The sequence below is a fragment of the Bos indicus x Bos taurus genome, unplaced genomic scaffold, assembly GCF_003369695.1.
Source record: "Bos indicus x Bos taurus breed Angus x Brahman F1 hybrid unplaced genomic scaffold, Bos_hybrid_MaternalHap_v2.0 SuperScaffold_100126, whole genome shotgun sequence".
Lineage (NCBI taxonomy): Eukaryota > Metazoa > Chordata > Mammalia > Artiodactyla > Bovidae > Bos > Bos indicus x Bos taurus.
The window spans coordinates 32533-53015 of NW_020867066.1; the positions used below are offsets into that span (position 1 = coordinate 32533).

General features: G+C 41.6%; 1 protein-coding gene across 1 annotated transcript in view; it reads right to left on the reverse strand.

The window, feature by feature from the left end:
• Positions 1-20483, reverse strand: part of LOC113888425 (multidrug resistance-associated protein 4-like) — a 93423-nt gene that overhangs the window by 26538 nt on the left and 46402 nt on the right. The window contains exons 10-13 of the mRNA XM_027535551.1: positions 12274-12363; positions 10922-11113; positions 1699-1793; positions 1389-1475 (exon numbers count right to left, since the gene is read on the reverse strand). Coding sequence (XP_027391352.1) covers positions 1389-1475; positions 1699-1793; positions 10922-11113; positions 12274-12363 — 464 coding nt within the window. The remainder of the gene's footprint in view (positions 1-1388; positions 1476-1698; positions 1794-10921; positions 11114-12273; positions 12364-20483) is intronic.

Here is a 20483-nt window from a genome sequence, read left to right on the forward strand (position 1 = left end):
AATCTAGCAATCTCACTCCTAGGCATATATCCAGACAAAACCACAAAAAGACACATGTACCTCTACGCTCATAGAAGCGCTATTCACAACACCCAAGACAAGGGAACAACCTATATGTCAACTGACAGCTGAATGGATAAAGAAAGCAAGAACGAATGCCATTTTCAGAAACATGGTTGCACCTGGAGATTATCATACTAAGTGAAGTAAGTCAGAAAGGGAAAGACAAATATCATATGATATCATTAATATGTGGAATATAAAATATTGCAAAAATTAAATTATCTACAAAACCAGATTTATAGACCTATAGAACAGACTCTGATGTAGAATAAATCATTCTTAAATTCTAGACTTTACTAAGTGTTTTCAAACCTACAGAGTAATAAGCATAAACCAAGGGTCTTTCAAGTCAGTACCGAAACTTTGCTTCTCACAAGCCTTAAAAAAATGATGGAGGATTAACAGATAAAGAAGCTGTGGTACATATATACAATGGAATACTACTCAGCCATAAAAAGGAATGCATTCAAGTCAGTTCTAATGAGATGGACGAACCTAGAGCCTATTATACAGAGTGAATTAAGTCAGAAAGAGAAATATAAATATCGTATACTGATACATATACATGGAATCTAAAAATATGGTATTGATGAATTTATGTTTAGGGCAGCCATGGAGTAACAGACATATAGAAAAGACCTAAGGACACCAGGGTGAGGGAAGGAGGGGGAGGGTGAGATGTATGGAGAGAGTAGCATGGAAACTGACCTTACAAAATGTAAAATAGATAGCCAATGGGAATTTGTTTTATGACTCAAGGAACTCAAACAGGGGCTCGGTGATGAAGGGTAAATAGGGTGGGAGGGAAGTTTGGGAGGGAGGGGACATGGATGTAACTATGGCTGATTCTTGTTGATGTATGACAGAAAGCCACAAAATACTGTAAAGCAATTATCCTTCAATTAAAAATATAAATAAATAAAAGAAAAAAAATGATGGTGGAAAAGAACTGCCAGCCAAATACGAGGTTACCAAGTCCTGTTTTCTGACTTAAAAACCGTGTATCATCTTTCTTATTCCTGGGGTCTGGATACATCAACTGCAATTAGCAGTGGGAATCTGCCATTTATCCCTCACACCCTGAAGCACAGACCCCACTGGTCTCCACACACTGGAACACCTTCTGTATTGTCCTTTCTTGACCTCATCATGATGCAAGATTTCTCTACGATGGATCTTCTGTAGAGGGAAGGGAGGGAAGGGAGGGGCACGAGGGCAGAGTGAGCTGAGTCCCCTGAAGCAAAAAGGCTTTCCTGAGCTGTCTTCCCTGATCTCCTTAGGGTTCCTGGAAAGCATAGATGATAGAAACACAGGAGCAAACTCACTGTTCGAACAAGTGCCTGCTGACTTCTACGTCCACTGCACTGAATGGATCATCCAGGAGGTAGACGTCTGCATCCTGATACACAGCTCTAGAAAACATAGACAGATGTCAGGAGAGGACACTTCATACTGCCTGGGTTTCATCTCTGAATCATGATTGTGTCCAACAACTTCATGTTCAATCCAAGAGTCCATAGAAAGAACCAAGACCCTGCTTCACACAGGCCCACCCAGTGAGCCGGGTCTGCATGCTCACGTCCACTAGGAGCCGCGGAGGAGGAGGGGCAGGATGGCAACCGAAACCGCATTTACCTGGCGAGGCTGACCCGGGCTTTCTGTCCTTCACTCAGCGGGGTTCCTCTGTCTCCTATCACAGTTTCATCTCCATCCTCCAGAAGCTTAAAATCCTATGTAGAGATAGAAAAGGGATAGAGAATAAGATTTAAAATGTGTTCTCCTCCTCTCATAGCTCAGTTGGTTAAGAATCTGCCTACAATCAGGAGACCCCAGTTTGATTTCTGGGTTGAGAAGATCCCCTGGAGAAGGGGTAGGCTACCCACTCCAGTATTCTTGGGCTTCTCTTGTGGCTCAGCTGGTAAAGAATCCACCTGCAATGCAGAAGACCCCAGTTTGATTCCTGGGTTGAGAAGATCCCCTGGAGAAGGGATAAGCTACCCACTCCAGTATTCTTGGGCTTCCCTTGTGGCTCAGCTGGTAAAGAATCCACCTGCAATGCAGGAGACCCCAGTTCGATTCCCGGGTTGAGAAGACCCCTGGAGGAAGGGAAAGGCTACCCACTACAGTATTCTGGCCTGGAGAATTCCATGGACTATATAGTCCATGGAGTCTCAAGGAGTCAGACATGAATGAGCAACTTTCACTTTCCTCTCATCCTATATTTTTTTTTTTTTAGCCAAACCATGTAGCTTGTGGGATCTTAGTTCTCTGACTAGGGACTGAACCCACAGTCTCAGCCATGAAAGCATGGAGCCCTAACCACTGAACCACCAGGGAATTCCCATCCTCCTAATCCTTTAGTACCAGCTCTTCATACAAGCATTTGATGAAGGGCAATGGGAATGTTTCATAGTGATTAAACTATACCCTTGAACAACAACAACAACAACAACAAACCTCTTTGGTTTCCCATTTGTTTTCATTCTATAGTTTTTCACAGCATTTATGAATTTGACTATTTTCACACTTACTTATTGAAGATCGAGCTGTAAACCAGGCATTATTCAGGGCATGATGAATTCAGCCAGAAAGAAACAAAGTCCTAGAGTTTCTTTCCATAGTGTGAGATGGATGATATAAGAAATTAACCTGAGTGCAAGTACTGCAGACAGAAAGGAAAAGCAAGCTGGCTAAGGGGGATGGAGAGTAAAGGAGGGAAGTGAGTCCACACTGGGGTGTGAGGCTCTGCTCAGAGAGGGTGTGAGCAGATCTGGGGAGGAGGAGGGACTCAGGAAGACCTGGAAAGGCTGCTGCACACAGAGGGATGGGTGAGTACAGGGGCCACAGGGAGATGCCCAGGGTATTCAGGACAAGGAGGCAGGAGAGCAGAGTAAGAATGAGGGGAGTGAGGGCAGAGACAGAGCAGGAGGAGCCCTGGCATCACTCCCAGTAACTGGGGAAGAGGGAGAAGGGAGGACTTACCTGGCCTGAGGTTTTTTAAAGAATCACTTCTATGCTTTGTAGAAAACAGGCAGTAAGGGGGAATGGGTGAGGGTAACTACAATTGAGGAGGCAACTGGAATAATCCAGATGATAGATGATGGTGGTCAGGACCAAAGTGGGAGCAGCAGGAATGGAGCGACAGGGTCACACTCCAGACACACTTGGAAGGTGGAGTCTGTAAGACCTGCCAATGGGATCGGAGCAGGCTGTAAGAGAAGAGGAGGACTGTGGTGTCTGAGACATGAGGAAAGGGAAGGACAGGGTCTCCATTTACTGAGTTGGGGAAGATGGTAGATGTCGGTTTAGAAGACTTCACTTGTGGACAATGTGAGATGATATCATGGTGCAGCTGGACATGCAAGTGTGAAGGTCTGTGCTAGAGACACAGGTATGAGAGCTGGTGGCCAGGGTGGTGAAGGCACAGGACTTGTTTTATCAGGCAATGAGTGTGTCTTAAATTTCCAATTTTGCTGAACATGATGTCAGCTTCCCACTTCCACAGAAGGAATAGGACCTGACTGGAGTCTTCACAGTGATACTTAAGACCAGTTATAGAGTGACAGACAAGAACTATACAAGAAAAGGAGCAAAAAAAAAAAAAAAAAAAAAAGCAGGCTGGGCATGAAAAACTAAAGGGAAACAGTGTATTCAAGGAACACAGAGCAGATCAGCTAAACCAAGTAGATGCTTGCCCATGGAAGCAGATAACATTCAAAGTTAAGAAGGATATGAAGCTTTGATTTGAGAATTGGGGAACCTATCATAAGTTTTATCTGAATACTATTTAAGAAATAAATAGAAAAATCTGTTTATTTTCCCCAGAGTACCTGGGGGAAAAAAAAAAAAAAAAGATGACAAGAACATCCACAAAACCACAAAATAGCAATCAAGTTTAAGTTACACAGTTATTATATTAGAAATTTTAGACTGCCTGTAATTATCACTGGACAGATCCTGGTATAGACAAACAGCACTCATTTCTTTGTCTCTACTTTAGCAAATTTGGGCGGGGTGGGGGGAAGCAAGTGGCACACCAGGGTCTCCATGATAAACAAATCCTTAGATCTCCTAAGTCTCACTTTCCTGTTCTACAGAATGTGCTGTAGAAACAAGAGTCACTAAACTCAAGGATGCTGTGAGAATCTAAAGTGTAGGAAAACCCTCCATAAATGGAAAAAGGACAGGAATTGATAACTTGATACTAGTGACTGATCACATTCTTAGTAAACAAAGAAACTGAGACTCAATCCCTGAGCCTGCTGACTCCTGGACCTTGGAGTTATCTCATCAGCCTGAATTGATATTCCCAATGTGATTACTTCATATCTCCCTATTTTATTACAGAAAAGTTTTCAGCTCAATAAGCTTAAAGGTTTACTTCAATTAGATCTAGTTTAATACATCTAGTTATTAACATATGTAATACAAAAAAAAATTGCTTTTTTAAACTATTTTTTTCCTCCAAGATTAGGCAGATGTGAGCACAGGGAGAACTGTAAGGAGAAATCTTTATAATATTTATATGCATTTAAGTATGGATGAATGAAGAGAAAAAGGCTGTGTTAGTAACAGTTGCTGCCATTAACTGAAACTCTGACTTGTTTGTATTGCACAGGCGTGGCCTGTAGCCTTTAGGGTAATCCCACCCCTCCACCATGTAATAATAGAAGAGACTCAGACAAACACCGGGAGTTACTATCCGGGACTATTTTTCTCTAAAGGTCAAACCTTTTCTACTACACGTGCAGTCTCTGTATCTTCAGGCCAAGATGACTCTGCTGCCGCCGCTGCTGCTTAATCACTTTTGTGTCTGACTGTCTGCGATCACATGGACTGTAGACCGCCAGGCTCCTCTGTCCATGGAATTCTCCAGGCAAGAGTACTAGAGAAGGTTTCCATGCCCTCCTTCAGGGAATCTTCCCAACCCAGGGATCCTGTGTTGCAAGCAGATTACCACTGAGCCACCAAGGAAGCCCAAAATAACTCTAGACACCTCTACTATCTGTGACCATCTCATGTCCATCCACTTACACATGGATTCCAAAAGGAGATAAGCAGAGGCTCTCATAACTCATTAAATGGTTCCCAAGTGCTGCAAAGACCTTGCTAACCCCTTGATAATTGCTAATCAGTCTTAGAGGACATTTCAGAGCAGCAACAAAACCTCTTGGAAAACCGCTGAATCAGTGTCCTCATTTTGCTGTGGAAACCTCAGGCAGGTAACAGGACGTGTTCACAGTGAGAGCAGGAGTGACACAGCCAGGTTCAGGACTCCCCTCTCACTACTCCTCTGTCCTAGGCCACCTTCCTGCCAAGGAGAGAATGGGCACCAGGGGCCCCAACTCTCTGTCCTGACCATGCAAACAGGAGAGCAGTCCATCTTTGTAAATATTTGTCTCATCACATACAGAAGAATCGCTGTGAAGCCCAGTCTTGCAGGGCCCCTTCTCACAGAATCTGCTGCATGGATAGTCCAGGGTGAGGGAAGCCTCAGAACACTGTCCTCGGTACTGGTCCAGTCATGCCACATGGCTGCAGCAAAGCATTGCTCCCCAGGGAGAACGATGGCCCCTGAGGAAAATGCTGAATGGTAGCCACTGTCCCACAGCTGCTGTTCTCCAGAGATGCTCAAATGTGGGAGAGAAAGACAGGGCTGAGCTTCACCAGAAAGGCAAGGTCATGAGAGAAACACTCACACCTGGCCTGGGTCTTTGGAGTCTGATGTGGGCAGCAGGAGCTGGACATGATTAAGGTAAAGAGAAAACGCCTGAGATCTGTTTATTCTGCATCCCACTTTCCACCTTCATCCATCACCTGCTTTTTGAAAAGTTCTTTCTTTTAAACTTCCTCAAGCCAGCACAGCACCGAGGACAAGAATGGAGTCTAGAGTTGTGCAGAAACAGATCTGAACTTGAGCTCCAAATGTTAAGGACAGCTGTTTCATCTCCCAAGCTTCAGCTTTACCAATAAAAATGAGGAATTTAACATCGAGGACACTTATAAAGAATAACTTACATACCTTCTTATGTGTGTATACACATACGTGTGAGAGAGAGAAAATTATTTGCATGTAGGCTCTGAATGGGAGCTGCAGTTCTCACTGTTTGCCTTTGCTTCCCCCTTTTCTTACACAGTATTTGTAGTGCAGCGTTAGTCACTCAGTTATGTCCGACTCTTTTGACCCCTATGGACCACAGCGTGCCAGGCTCCTCTGTTCATGGAATTTTCCAGGCAAAAATACTGGAGTGGGTTCCACTCCCTTCTCCAGGGATCTTTTGGACCCAGGGATTAAACCCGGGTCTCCCACATTGCAGGCAGATCCTTTACCATCTGAGCCACCAGGGAAGTCCATGTATTTGCTCTTAAATTGTTTTTAAATTTTTGGTTGCGCCTTGCAGCATGTAGGATCTTAACTTTTGACCAAAGATCGAACCTATGCCCCCTGCATTGGGAGCATGGAATTTTAACCACTGGATCACCACATTATAAACACCATTTGATATTTGGCAAAACTAATACAATTATGTAAAGTTTAAAAATAAAATAAAATTGGAAGAATAAAAAAAAAAAATAAAGTGAATAGTAGCTATACTGAAAAAAAAAAAAAAAAAAAAATCCAGCTCATTCCTGCTACCTTGATACTGCAACCAGGAACGGTTAATTTTGAACTCATACTGGATCTGCTTCTGTGACTGTAATCCTTATCTTGCTGCTTTTGTTACTGCAGGCATGCACAATGGCCTGCCTCAAGGAGACAGCCTGACCCTGCCCACCTGTGAAGGGTTATAAGGAAGTGAAACTAACTTATCTCCCAGCATGAGGCTTGCTACTTTATAAGATATTCACAAGAATTAAATGATCTTTTTACTTTGTTTCCTCATGTCCAACCATCTCTGATTCACAGAAGAATGTGACATCCTGCCCCAGATGAGATGGCTATTTTGAGGTGCTAACCTGCCATGTCAGCTATTTGTAAGGTCTCCTCAGAGAATCATTTTGTCTTTTTGCATTTCTTTTTCTTGGGATGGTCTTGATCACTACCTCCTGTACCATGTCGTGAACCTTTGTTGATAGTTCTTCAGTCACTCTATCAGATCTAATCCCTTGAATATATTTGTCACTTCCACTCTATAATCATAAGGGATTTGATTTATGTCATACCTGAATGGTCTAGTGGTTTTCCCTACTTTCTTCAATTTAAGTCTGAATTCGGCAATAAGGTGTTCATGATCTGAGCCACAGTCAGCTCCCAGTCTTGTTTTTGCTGACTGTATAGAGCTTTTCCATCTTTGGCTGCAATGAATATAATCAGTCTGATTTTGGTGTTGACCATCTGGTGATGTCCATGTGTAGAGTCTTCTCTTGTATTGTTGGAAGAGGGTGTTTGCTCTGACCAGTGTGTTCTCTTGGCAAAACTTGGTTAGCCTTTGCCCTGCTTCATTCTGTACTCCAAGGCCAAATTTGCTTGTTATTCCAGGTGTCTCTTGTCTTCCTATTTTTGCATTCCAGTCCCTTGTAATGAAAAGGACATCTTTTTGGGGTGTTAGTTCTAGAAGGTCTTGTAGGCCCTCACAGAACCATTCAACTTTAGCTTCTTCAGCATTACTGGTCAGGGCATAGACTTGGATTACCATGATATTCAATGGTTCACCTTGGAAACAAACAGAGATCATTCTGTTGTTTTTGAGGTTGCATCCAAGTACTGCATTACAGACTATCTTGTTGACTGTGATGGCTACTCCATTTCTTCTAAGGGATTGTTGCCCACAGTAGTAGATAGAATGGTCATCTGAGTTAAATTCACCCATGTCCAGCATTCCAGTCCATTTTAGTTCACTGATTCCTACAATGTCAATGTTCACCCTTGCCATCTCCTGTTTGACCCCTTCCAATTTGTCTTGATCCATGGACCTAACATTCCAAGTTCCTGTGGAATATGGTTCTTTAAAGCATTGGACTTTACTTCCATCACCAGTCACATCCACAACTGGGTGTTGTTTTTGCTTTGGCTCTCTCTCTCTTCATTCTTTCCGGAGTTATTTCTCCACTGATCTCCAATAGCATACTTGGCACCTACTGATATGGGGAGTTCATCTTTCAGTGTCCTATATTTTTGCCTTTTCATACTGTTCATGCAGTTCTCAAGGCAAGAATACTGAAGTGGCTTGCCATTCCCATCTCCAGTGGACCACGTTTTGTCAAATAATCAGGCACAACTGAGTGACTGAACTGATACTGATACTGAACCTGCCATCTTCTCTGTCAGTGGCTTCCTGAATAAAGTCCCTTCCTTGCCTCAATACCTCATCTCAGATTTATTGGCCTACAGTGCAGCAAGAAGAGTGAGCTTGTATTCAGTTCAGTGGCGCAGTCATGTCCAACTCTTTGAGACCCCATGGACTACAGCATGCCCAGCTTCACTGTCCATCACCATCTTCCAGAGCTTGCTCAAACTTACATCCATTAAGTCAGTGATGCCATCCAACCATCTCATCTTCAGTTATTTCTTTCTCTTCTTGCCTTCAATCCTTCCCAGTATCAGGGTCTTTTCCAATGAGTCAGTTCTTCGCATCAGATGGCCACAGTATTGGAACTTCAGCTTCAGCATCAGTCTTTCCAATGAATATTCAGGATTGATTTCCTTTAGGACTGGTTTGATATTCTTGCAGTCCAAGGGGCTCTTAAGAGTCTTCTCCAACACCAAAGTTCAAAAGCATCAGTTCTTTGGCACTCAGTTTTCTTCATGGTCCAACTCTCACATCCATTCATGACTACTGTAAAAACCATAGCCTTTACTAGATGGATCTTTGTCAACAAAGTAAAGTCTCTGCTTTCTAATACACTGTCTATGCTGATCATAGCTTTTCTTCCAAGGAGCAAGCATTTTTAATTTCATGGCTTCAGTCACCATCTTCAGTGATTTTGGAGCCCAAGAAAACAAAGTGTGTCACTGTTTCCATTGTTTCCGTATCTATTTGCCATGAAGTGTTGGGATTGGATGCCATGATCTTAGTTTTTTGAGTATTGAGTTTTAAGCCAGCTTTTTCACTCTCCTCTTTCACCTGCATCAAGAGGCTCTTCAGTTCCTCTTCACTTTCTGCCATAAGGGTGGTGTCATCCACATATCTGAGGTTATTGATATTCCTCCCAGCAATCTTGATTCCAGCTTGTGCTTCATGATATTGTTACTGAGTCCACAGTATGAAAAGAGTGGACTCATTAACAATATCATTTCCACAAAAGAATGATCTCCCATTAACAACAACCCAGGAGAAAGAAACAAGAGCATTAAACAAGCAATTCTGTTTTGTTCACATCATCACAAAATGCTGCTCATCTGATACAATCTATGATGTTCAAGTCATTGTTCAGGCAAAATTACTATTGCTTCACAAAGCAAGTTTGGAGCCTTCAACACTGCACCTTTGAAAGACTGTCCCAATCTTTTTCTACAGTACAAAAGAACACAATGCACTGAACAGGCCCTGAGGAGGAGAAGCCCTTTAATGCTATCATTTAGATTTTTATAACCTAAGAGAGTAACACAGTATTTACCAGTATTTACATTTTTCTTTCTTTTTTGCCAGATTATATTGTCTTATCAGGTAATTTCATTTTTACCATTCATTCACTGATTTCATCTAAATTTCAGAGTTTCACCTTGCCGTTTTCTGTGAAATGCAGTCTTTTCTGAAAACAATCTCTCCCCCAGTGAAACAATGCTGTATTAAGAAGAAATGTTAAAGCATTCTCTCTTTTCTTTAAATAAAAATACCAGTCATAACCAAGTACAGAGAAAAATCTAGAGACTAAAAGGGCCTGAGGAGGTACCAACTAAGTGCAGGGGGCAGACCTCATGTGGAGTCTGATTCAAATCAATGGTAAAGGAGACTTCTCAGATGATTAGCAATATGTAAACTAGAAGGTTGATAATATTGAGGAATTTGGGTTATACTTCAGATGAACTAATATGTATTTTCCAAAGGCTCTCCTATCTCTTAGAGAAAAACTAGTAAAATATCTGTGTGTTAGTCTTTCAGTGGTGTCTGACTCTTTGCAACCCAATGGACTGTAGCCCACCAGGCAAGAATATTGGAGTGCGTAATCATTCTCTTCTCCAGGGGATCTTCCGAGCCCAGGGATCAAACCCACATCTCCTGAACTGCAAGCAGGGTCTTTATCATCTGAGCCACTAGGGAAGCTGTGAAAGTGAAAGTCACTCTTTCATGTCCAATTCTTTGCAACTCCATGAACTATAGAGTCCATGGAATTCTCCCGGCTAGAATACTGCAGTGGGTAGTCGTTCCCATCTCCAGGAGATCTTCCCAATCCAGGGATCGAACCAAGGTCTCCCACATTGCAGGCAGACTCTTTATCAGCTGAGACAAATGCTTTACAGATGAACTAATCTGAGGTCTAGGATCTGCTCCAGAATAACCTGGGGTGGGAGTGGGGCTGGCAGAGGGCAGGGGTGGAGATGCAGCAAGACTGGCCACCAGCTGCTCCTGCTTGAAACTGGGGAGTGGGCACATGAGGGTTCATTACACTGCGCACTCTAATTTTAGAAATTTTTGTAATTGTCCACTACGAAAATAAGTTAAAAGTGAAACTTCACAAAGTGAAACAACCCCCTCTTCAACAAAGCATTCTGTGAGTGTCCTTATGACATCAGGATTGAAGGACTAGCATATATGCCTTCATACTCACTCAGAAGACCGGTGTAAATATTATAGAACACTGAACGATATTTCAAACTTTAAAAAATAAAAAGAACTTTCAACAAACTTTACTGATAGTTTAAACCAAGTCTGTCATTTGAAATTCTAGTACATGCTACTCAAAAGTCCTTACTCACCTCTCCCAAAGCACAAGCCTTTATTACTTCTTCATATCGGTCTTCTTCATATTTCTTCCCAAATAAAATGTTACTCCTCACAGTTCCTGAGAACACCCAAGGCTGCTGAGAAACATATGCGATCCTCCCGTGCGCGCTGACCTGCCCCTGGCTCGGGGGCAGCTCCCCCAGCACAGCACGTAACAGTGATGACTGAAACAGATGGCAATACACACACATGAACAGGGAGCACTCAGGATGAAACACATCCCATAGCACAGCTGACCCCAGGCTGGTGCGTGATACACAATAGAACACTTGCATTTAGAACAGGATAAAGTACAGCCCCGGAAGTTTGGACAAAAACAATTTAAAATAACTCTATTGGTCAATGCAAATGAATAGTTGATAAGGAATATTAATAAAATACTATAACAATCTCTTCTGCCCAAGAGGAGCCCCCAAATGAAGCACTACACTCAGCAAAAACTAAAAATGTTTAATATCCTTCACTAGCAGAGCAGCCCAGCAGGATGTATATTTCATGTATCTGATGTTTAATGCAATTGTTCCTGCATCCAGGTATCCTTCACTTAACAAACACTTATCCTTAAAAAGCTATTTGTGAAGAATATATCCAAAGATGATTACTTAAAAGAATTCTGAAATGAGTTGTGTCTAAAGAGAAAAAGTCCATCATAGAGGAAATCATCACCCTCTCATGTACACATCCACATTTAGGTTTCTGTATTCCGTTGTTTCACAACACAGGACACTAAGTGCAAGTGCACGTCTTTCAAATCTCTTGTGACACACAGAAGTGATGTATCTGTGTCTACACCATCAGAGTGCTCACCACACTGGGCTGGTTGCCTCTGGACAGTAGAGACGTCGGGATCTGGTTCACATCTGTGTCTTTAGCTCCAGCACGTGGCTGAACATTAACTACACGTGCACTGAAAGGATCACATCAAGTCCCATGAGGAAATGCTCAGAGCTTCCTGGAAGAGCCTTCACCACCTCCAGACTTCCTAGAGGGGCCACTGTGATGAAAATAAGTCCCCGCTGTTTCCATCCAACCTGAATAGCTGTCACATCAATCATTTCATTCACTGAGATGTCCAAATTCCTGACAATGGTTCCCAACTGTGCAATGTGAAGAACCAAGAAAGAAAACACAGTGTGTGCTTATCTAGATTTACTTGGCTATGAAACCTTCTTGCAAAACTAATATTCCATGGAACACAGATTGAGAAACGCTGTTCTAGGTACACCCAATTCAAACTGTGTCATGCATAGCCCTGGGCTCAACTCTGAGAATTTAACAAGGGCAATGGTGTTGCATCAAGCTGACAAAAGGCATCACAACTTACCTTTCCTGCACCCACAGGTCCAACCACAGCTAACAGTTCACCAGGTCTGGCAGTAAAGAAAAGGTCTTGTAGGGTTGGGGTTCCTGATTTCTGCAAATTAAAGTTTATAAAAATGTGCCCGTTTCATAAAGTAACATACATTACTTCAGAAGGTAGAGAAAATTATGTAATAGTCACTGATATGCTAATGTAACCCACATTTTTTCTCCTTCCTATTTTAAGATAGTAAGTCCTGGAGGCCTTTTCATCCAATCATACATATCTCTTTGGGGGTTAACAAGGCTCATTCTTTTACCAGATTTCCATAAGGACATAGCTCTAGACACCCACAGAATTTTAGTAGTAGAAATGACAAGGCACCTGCCTGAAATGCAAACTGAATAATGCACATAATGCATTATTAATATAATGTACTTATATTGCAATTATAATGCAGCTTGTGAGGCTTTTAATCATTTATAAGTTTTCATCATGACCCTTGGTTTTAACTGTCTCATTAATCTCTGCAGTTCAATTCAGTTCAGTCACTCAGTCGTGTCCAACTCTTTGCAACCCCATGGACTGCAGCATGCAAGGCTTCCCTGTCCATCACCAACTCCCACAGCTCACTCAAACTCATGTCCGTGCAGTTGGTGACGCCATCCACCCAGCTCATTCTTTGTCATCCCCTTCTCCCTTTGCTTTCACTTTTTCCCAGCATCAGGGTCTTTTCCAGTGAGTCAGTTCTTCACATCAGGTGGCCAAAGTGTTGGAGCTTCAGCTTCAGCATAAGTCCTTCCAATGAATGTTCAAGACTGATTTCCTGAAGATGGCGGAGGAATAGGACGGGGAGAACACTTTCTCCCCCACAAATTCATCAAAAGAACACTTAAACGCTGAGTAAATTCCACAAAACAACTTCTGAATGCTGGCAGAGGACATCAGGCACCCAAAAAAGCAGCCCATTGTCTTCAAAATGAGGTAGGAAAAATATAAAACACACACACAAAAGAGACAAAAGAGGTAGGGACGGAGCTCTGTCCTGGGAAGGGAGTCTTAAAAAGAGAGAAGTTTCCAAACACCAGGAAACACTCTCACTGCCGAGTCTGTGGCAAGCCTTGGAAGCACAGAGGGCAACATAATAGGGAGGAAAAATAAGTAAATAATTAAAACCCACAGATTACAAGCCCAACAGTAACTCCCCGAGAGGAGAAGCAGCGCAGACGCCTGCACCTGCCACTAGCAAGTGGGGGCTGCGTTGCTTACAGTAAGGATCAGGTCTGAATGCCCCAAAGCTAATCAGAGCGAACTAATTTGGGCTAGCAAACCAGACTGTGGGATAGCTACCAGGCGAAAAGCCCTAAGACACCACCAGGCCCGCACACAGAACAAAGGGCTGAACAGAACTAGTTGGCTGCAGACCATCCCCCTCTGGTGACAGGCAGCCAGAGCCGGAAGGGGGCAATCGCAGACCCAGAGAGACATTATCTACCTAACTGCAAGCAGGCTTCTTTGCTAACTAAGACTTCTTGGGGTTCTGGACAGTCATTATCTGCCTGAGAAGGTATGCTGGTTGTACAACCAGAAAACCAAGCGGCAGAGATGGGAAAGGCGATAAGTCGCAGTGACCGCACTCACCAAACACCTCATCACCGGAGCTGCTCAGAGCTGGGAAGGGCACAAAACGCAGGCCCAAATGAGTCTGCACCTCTGAGGACTACCTGAGTGCCTGAATCTGAGCAGCTTAGACCTGGGAGGTGCATGCAGCCCAGGGCCGGCCTCAGACGGTTCCCGGCAGAGCAATCTAGAGCCTGAGCTATATGGGCAGGAGGCTGCGCATGCCGGGAGCGGGGGCAGACCCAGTGCGGCTGAGACACTGCAAGTACACGCCAGTGTTATTTGTTTGCAAAGTCCCTCCCTCCCCACAGCGCCACTGAACAAGAGAGCCTAAAAGAAAGTGTCCACCACCGCCCTCTATGTGTCAGGGCGGAAATCAGACACTGAAGAGACCAGCAAACAGAAGAAGTTAAAACCAAGGGAACCGCCTTGGAAGTGACAGGTGTAATAGATTAAAACCCTGTAGTTAGTACCAACCACATGCTGCTGCTGCTAAGTCGCTTCAGTCGTGTCCGACTCTGTGCGACCCCATAGACGGAAACCCACCAGTCTCCCCCGTCCCTGGGATTCTCCAGGCAAGAACACTGGAGCAGGTTGCCATTTCCTTCTCCAATGCATGAAAGTGAAAAGTGAAAGGGAAGTCGCTCAGTCATGTCTGACTCTTAGCAACCCCATGGACTACAGCCTACCAGGATCCTCCATCCATGGGATTTTCCAGGCAAGAGTACTGGAGTGGGGAGCCATTGCCTTTTCCAACCAACCACATAGGAAGGGGCATATAGATCTTGAGAAATATAAGCCGGACCAAGGATCTATCTGAAAATGAACTGACCTCACACTGCCCACAACACCAGAGAAAGTCCTAGATATATTTTTACTATTTTTACAATCATTCATTTCTTTTTTTTTTCTTTTAACTTTTTAAAAAAATTTTAAGTCCTCTGCTGCTGCTGCTAAGTCGCTTCAGTCGTGTCCGACTCTGTGCGACCCCATAGACGGCAGCCCATCAGGCTCCCCCGTCCCTGGGATTCTCCAGGCAAGAACACTAGAGTGGGTTGCCATTTCCTTCTCCAATGCAGGAAAGTGAAAAGTTAAAGTGAAGTCGCTCAGTCATGTCTTAGCGACCCCATGGACTGCAGCCCACCAGACTCCTCCATCCATGGGATTTTCCAGGAAAAAGTACTGGAGTGGGGTGCCATTGCCTTCTCCATTTAAGTCCTCTATTACTCCTTTAATTTTCATTTTTATAACCTACTATTACTTTTCAAAACAAAAGACTATTTTTTAAAGCAAACTTCATATATATATATATTTAAATAACTTTTGTGACTTTGTTTTTTTTTTTCTTCTTATTTTCTTTAATATTGTATTTTTGAAAATCCAACCTCTACTCTAGAATTTTAATCTTTGCTTTTTGATATTTGTTATCAATTTTGTACCTTTAAGAATCCAATCTTCAGTACCCATCTTTACATGGGAGCGAGATCACTGGCTTGACTGCTCTCTCCCACTTTGGACTCTCCTTTTTCTCCACCAGGTCACCTCTATCTTCTCGCTCCCCCTTCTCTTCTCTACCCAACTCTCTGAAGCTCTGTGTGTTCCAGACAGTGGAGAACACTTAGGGAACTGATTACTGGCTGGATCTGTCTCTCTCTTTTTCATCCCCACCCCCCCCCCCTTTATCCTCCTGGCCACCTCTGTCTCCTTTCTCCCTCTTCTCTTCTCTGTATAACTTCAAGAACATCTCTGAGCAGTCCAGACTGTGGAGCACATATAAGGAAGTGATTACTGGCTAGCTTGCTCTCTCTTCTTTTGATTCCATCTCATCTCATTCGGGTCACCTCTAACTCCCTCCTCCGTTTTCTCTTCTCCATGTAACTCTGAACCTCTCTGGGTGTCCTTCACTGTGGAGAAACTTTTCATCTTTAACCTAGATGTTTTATCAATGGTGCTGTATAGAAGGAGAAGTCTTGAGACTACTGTAAAAATAAGACTGAAAACCAGAAGCAGGAGGCTTAAGTCCAATTCCTGAGAACATCAGAGAACACCTGACTCCAGGGAACATTAATCAATAGGAGCTCATCAAATGCCTCCATACCTACATTGAAACCAAGCACCACCCAAGGGCCAACAAGTTCCAGAGCAAGACATACCACGCAAATTCTTCAGCAACACAGGAACACAGCCCTGAGCTTCAATATACATACAGGCTGCCCAAAGTTACTCCAAAACCATTGACATCTCATAACTTGTTACTAGACACTTCATTGCTCCAGAGAGAAGAAATCCAGCTCCCCCACCAGAACACCGACACAAGCTTCCCTAACCAAGAAACCTTGACAAGCCACCAATACAACCCCACCCATAGTGAGGAAACTCCATAATAAAGAGAACTCCACAAACTGCCAGAATACAGAAAGTCTACCCCAAACTCAGCAATATAAACAAGATGAAGAGACAGAGGAATACACAGCAGGTAAAGGAACAGGACAAAGGCCCACCAAACCAAACAAAAGAGGAAGAGATAGGGAATCTACCTGATAAAGAATTCCGAATAGTGATAGTGAAAATGATCCAAAGTCTTGAAATAACAATGGAATCACAGACAAATAGCCTGGAGACAAGGATTGAGAAAATGCAAGAAAGATTTAACAAGGACCTAGAAGAAATAAAAAAGAGTCAATATATAAGGAATAATGCAATAAATGAGATCAAAAACACTCTGGAGGCTACAAATAGTAGAATAATGGAGGCAGAAGATTGGATTAGTGAAATAGAAGATAGAATGGTAGAAATAAATGAATCAGAGAGGAAAAAAGAAAAACGAATTAAAAGAAATGAGGACAATCTCAGAGACCTCCAGGACATTACTAAATGCTTCAACATTCGAATCATAGGAGTCCCAGAAGAAGACAAAAAGAAATACCATGAGAAAATACTTGAGGAGATAATAGTTGAAAACTTCCCTAAAATGGGGAAGGAAATAATCACCCAAGTCCAAGAACCCCAGAGAATCCCAAACAGGATAAACCCAAGGCAAAACACCTCAAGACACATATTAATCAAATTAACAAAGATCAAACACAAAGAACAAATATTAAAAGCAGCAAGGGAAACACAACAAATAACACACAAGGGGATTCCCATAAGGGTAACAGCTGATCTTTCAATAGAAACTCTTCAGGCCTGGAGGGAATGGCAAGACATACTTAAAGTGATGAAAGAAAATAACCTACAGCCCAGATTACTGTACCCAGCAAGGATCTCATTTAAATATGAAGGAGAAATCAAAAGCTTTACAGACAAGCAAAAGCTGAGAGAATTCAGCATCACCAAACCAGCTCTCCAACAAATGCTAAAGGATATTCTCTAGACAGGAGACACAAAAACAGTGTATAAACTTGAACCCAAAACAGTAAGGTAAATGGCAATGGGATCATACTTATCAATAATTACCTTAAACACAGATGGGTTGAATGCCCCAACCAAAAGACAAAGACTAGCTGGATGGATACAAAAACAAGACCCCTATATATGTTGTCTACAAGGGACCCACTTCAAAACAGGGGACACATACGGACTGAAAGTGAAGGGCTGGTAAAAGATATTCCATGCAAATAGAGACCAAAAGAAAGCAGGAGTAGCAATACTCATATTAGATAAAATAGACTTTAAAACAAAGGCTGTGAAAAGAGACAAAGAAGGTCACTACATAATGATCAAAGGATCAATCCAAGAAGAAGATATAACAATTATAAATATATATGCACCCAATATAGGAGCACCACAATATGTAAGACAAATGCTAACAAGGATGAAAGGAGAAATTAACAATAACACAATAATAGTGGGAGACTTTAATACCCATTCACGCCTATGGATAGATCAACTAAACAGAAAATTAATAAAGAAACACAAACTTTAAATGATACAATAGACCAGTTAGACCTAACTGATATCTAGAGGACATTTCACTCCAAAACAATGAATTTCACATTTTTCTCAAGCGCACACGGAACCTTCTCCAGGATAGATCACATCCTGGGCCATAAATCTAGCCTTGGTAAATTCAAAAAAATTAAAATCATTCCAAACATCTTTTCTGACCACAATGCAGTAAGATTAGATCTCAATTACAGGAGAAAAACTATTAAAAATTCCAACATATGGAGGCTGAACAAGACGCTGCTGAATAACCAACAAATCACAGAAGAAATTAAAAAAGAAATCAAAATATGCATAGAGATGAATGAAAATGAAAACACAACAACCCAAAACCTGTGGGACACTGTAAAAGCAGTGCTAAGGGGAAAGTTCATAGCAATACAGGCATACCTCAAGAAACAAGAAAAAAGTCAAATAAATAACCTAACCCTACACCTAAAGCAACTAGAAAAGGAAGAAATGAAGAACCCCAGGGTTAGTAGAAGGAAAGAAATCTTAAAAATCAGGGCAGAAATAAATGCAAAAGAAACAAAGGAGACCAGAGCAAAAATCAAGAAATCCAAAAGCTGATTCTTTGAAAGGATAAATAAAATTGACAAACCATTAGCCAGACTCATCAAGAAACAAAGGGAGAAAAATCAAGTCAATAAAATTAGAAATGAAAATGGAGAGATCACAACAGACAACACAGAAATACAAAGGATCATAAGAGACTACTATCAGCAATTATATGCCAATAAAATGGACAACATGGAAGAAATGGACAAATTCTTAGAAAAGTACAACTTTCCAAAATTGGACCAGGAAGAAATAGAAATCTTAATAGATCCATCACAAGCACAGAAATTGAAATGGTAATCAGAAGTTTTCCAGCAAACAAAAGCCCAGGTCCAGATGGCCTTACAGCTGATTCTACCAAAAATTTAGAGAAGAGCTAACACCTATCCTACTCAAACTCTTCCAGAAAATTGAAGAGGAAGATTAACTTCCACACTCATTCTATGAGGCCACCATCACCCTAATACCAAAACCTGACAAAGATGCCACAAAAAAAGAAAACTACAGGCCAATATCACTAATGACATAGATGCAAAAATCCTGAACAAAATTCTAGCAATCAGACTCCAACAACACACAAAAAAGATCATACACCATGACCAAGTGGGCTTTATCCCAGGGATGCAAGGATTCTTCAATATCCACAAATCAATCAATGTAATATACCACATTAACAAATTGAAAAATAAAAGCCATATGATTATCTCAATAGATGCAGAGAAAGTCTTTGACAAAATTCAACACCCATTTATGATAAAAGCTCTCCAGAAAGCAGGAATAGAAGGTACATACCTCAACATAATAAAAGCTATATATGACAAACCCACAGTAAACATGATCCTCAATGGTGAAAAATTGAAAGCATTTCTCCTAAAGTCAGGAAAAAGACAAGGGTGCCCACTTTCACCATTACTATTCAACATAGTTTTGGAAGTTTTGGCCACAGCAATAAGAACAGGAAAAGAAATAAAAGGAATCCAAATTGGAAAAGAAGAAGTAAAACTCTCACTGTTTGCAGATGACATGATCCTCTACATAGAAAACCTAAAGACTCCACCAGAAAATTGCTAGAGCTAATCAATGAATATAGTAAAGTTGCAGGATATAAAATCAACACACAGAAATTCCTTGCATTCCTATACACTAATAATGAGAAAATAGAAAGAGAAATTAAGAAACAATTCCATTCACCATTGCAACGAAAAGAATAAAATATTTAGGAATATATCTACCTAAAGAAATTAAAGACCTATATATAGAAAACCATAAAACACTGCTGAAATAAATCAAAGAGGACACTAACAGATGGAGAAATATACTGTGTTCATGGATCAGAAGAATCAATATAGTGAAAATGAGTATACTACCCAAAGCAATCTATAGATTCAATGCAATCCCTATCAAGCTACCAATGGTATTTTTCACAGAGCTAGAACAAATAACTGCACAATTTGTATGGAAATACAAAAAAACCTCGAATAGCCAAAGCAATCTTGAGAAAGAAGAATGGAACTGGAGGAATCAACCTGCCTGACTTCAGGTTCTACTCCAAACCACAGTCATCAAGACAGTATGGTACTGGCACAAAGACAGAAATATAGATCAATGGAACAAAATAGAAAGCCCAGAGATAAACCCACACACATATGGACACCTTATCTTTGACAAAGGAGGCAAGAATATACAATGGAGAAAAGACAATCTCTTTAACAAGTGGTGCTGGGAAAACTGGTCAACCACTTGTAAAAGAATGAAACTAGAACACTTTCTAACACCATACACAAAAATAAACTCAAAATGGATTAAAGATCTAAATGTAAGCCCAGAAACTGTAAAACTCCTAGAGGAGAACATAGGCAAAACACTCTCCGACATACATCACAGCGGGATCCTCTACGACCCACCTCCCAGAATACTGGAAATAAAAGCAAAAATAAACAAATGGGATCTAATTAAAATTAAAAGCTTCTGCACAACAAAAGAAACTATAAGCAAGGTGAAAAGACAGCCTTCAGAATGGGAGAAAATAATAGCAAATGAAGAAACTGACAAACAACTAATCTCAAAAATATACAAGCAACTCCTGAGCTCAATTATAGAAAAATAAACAA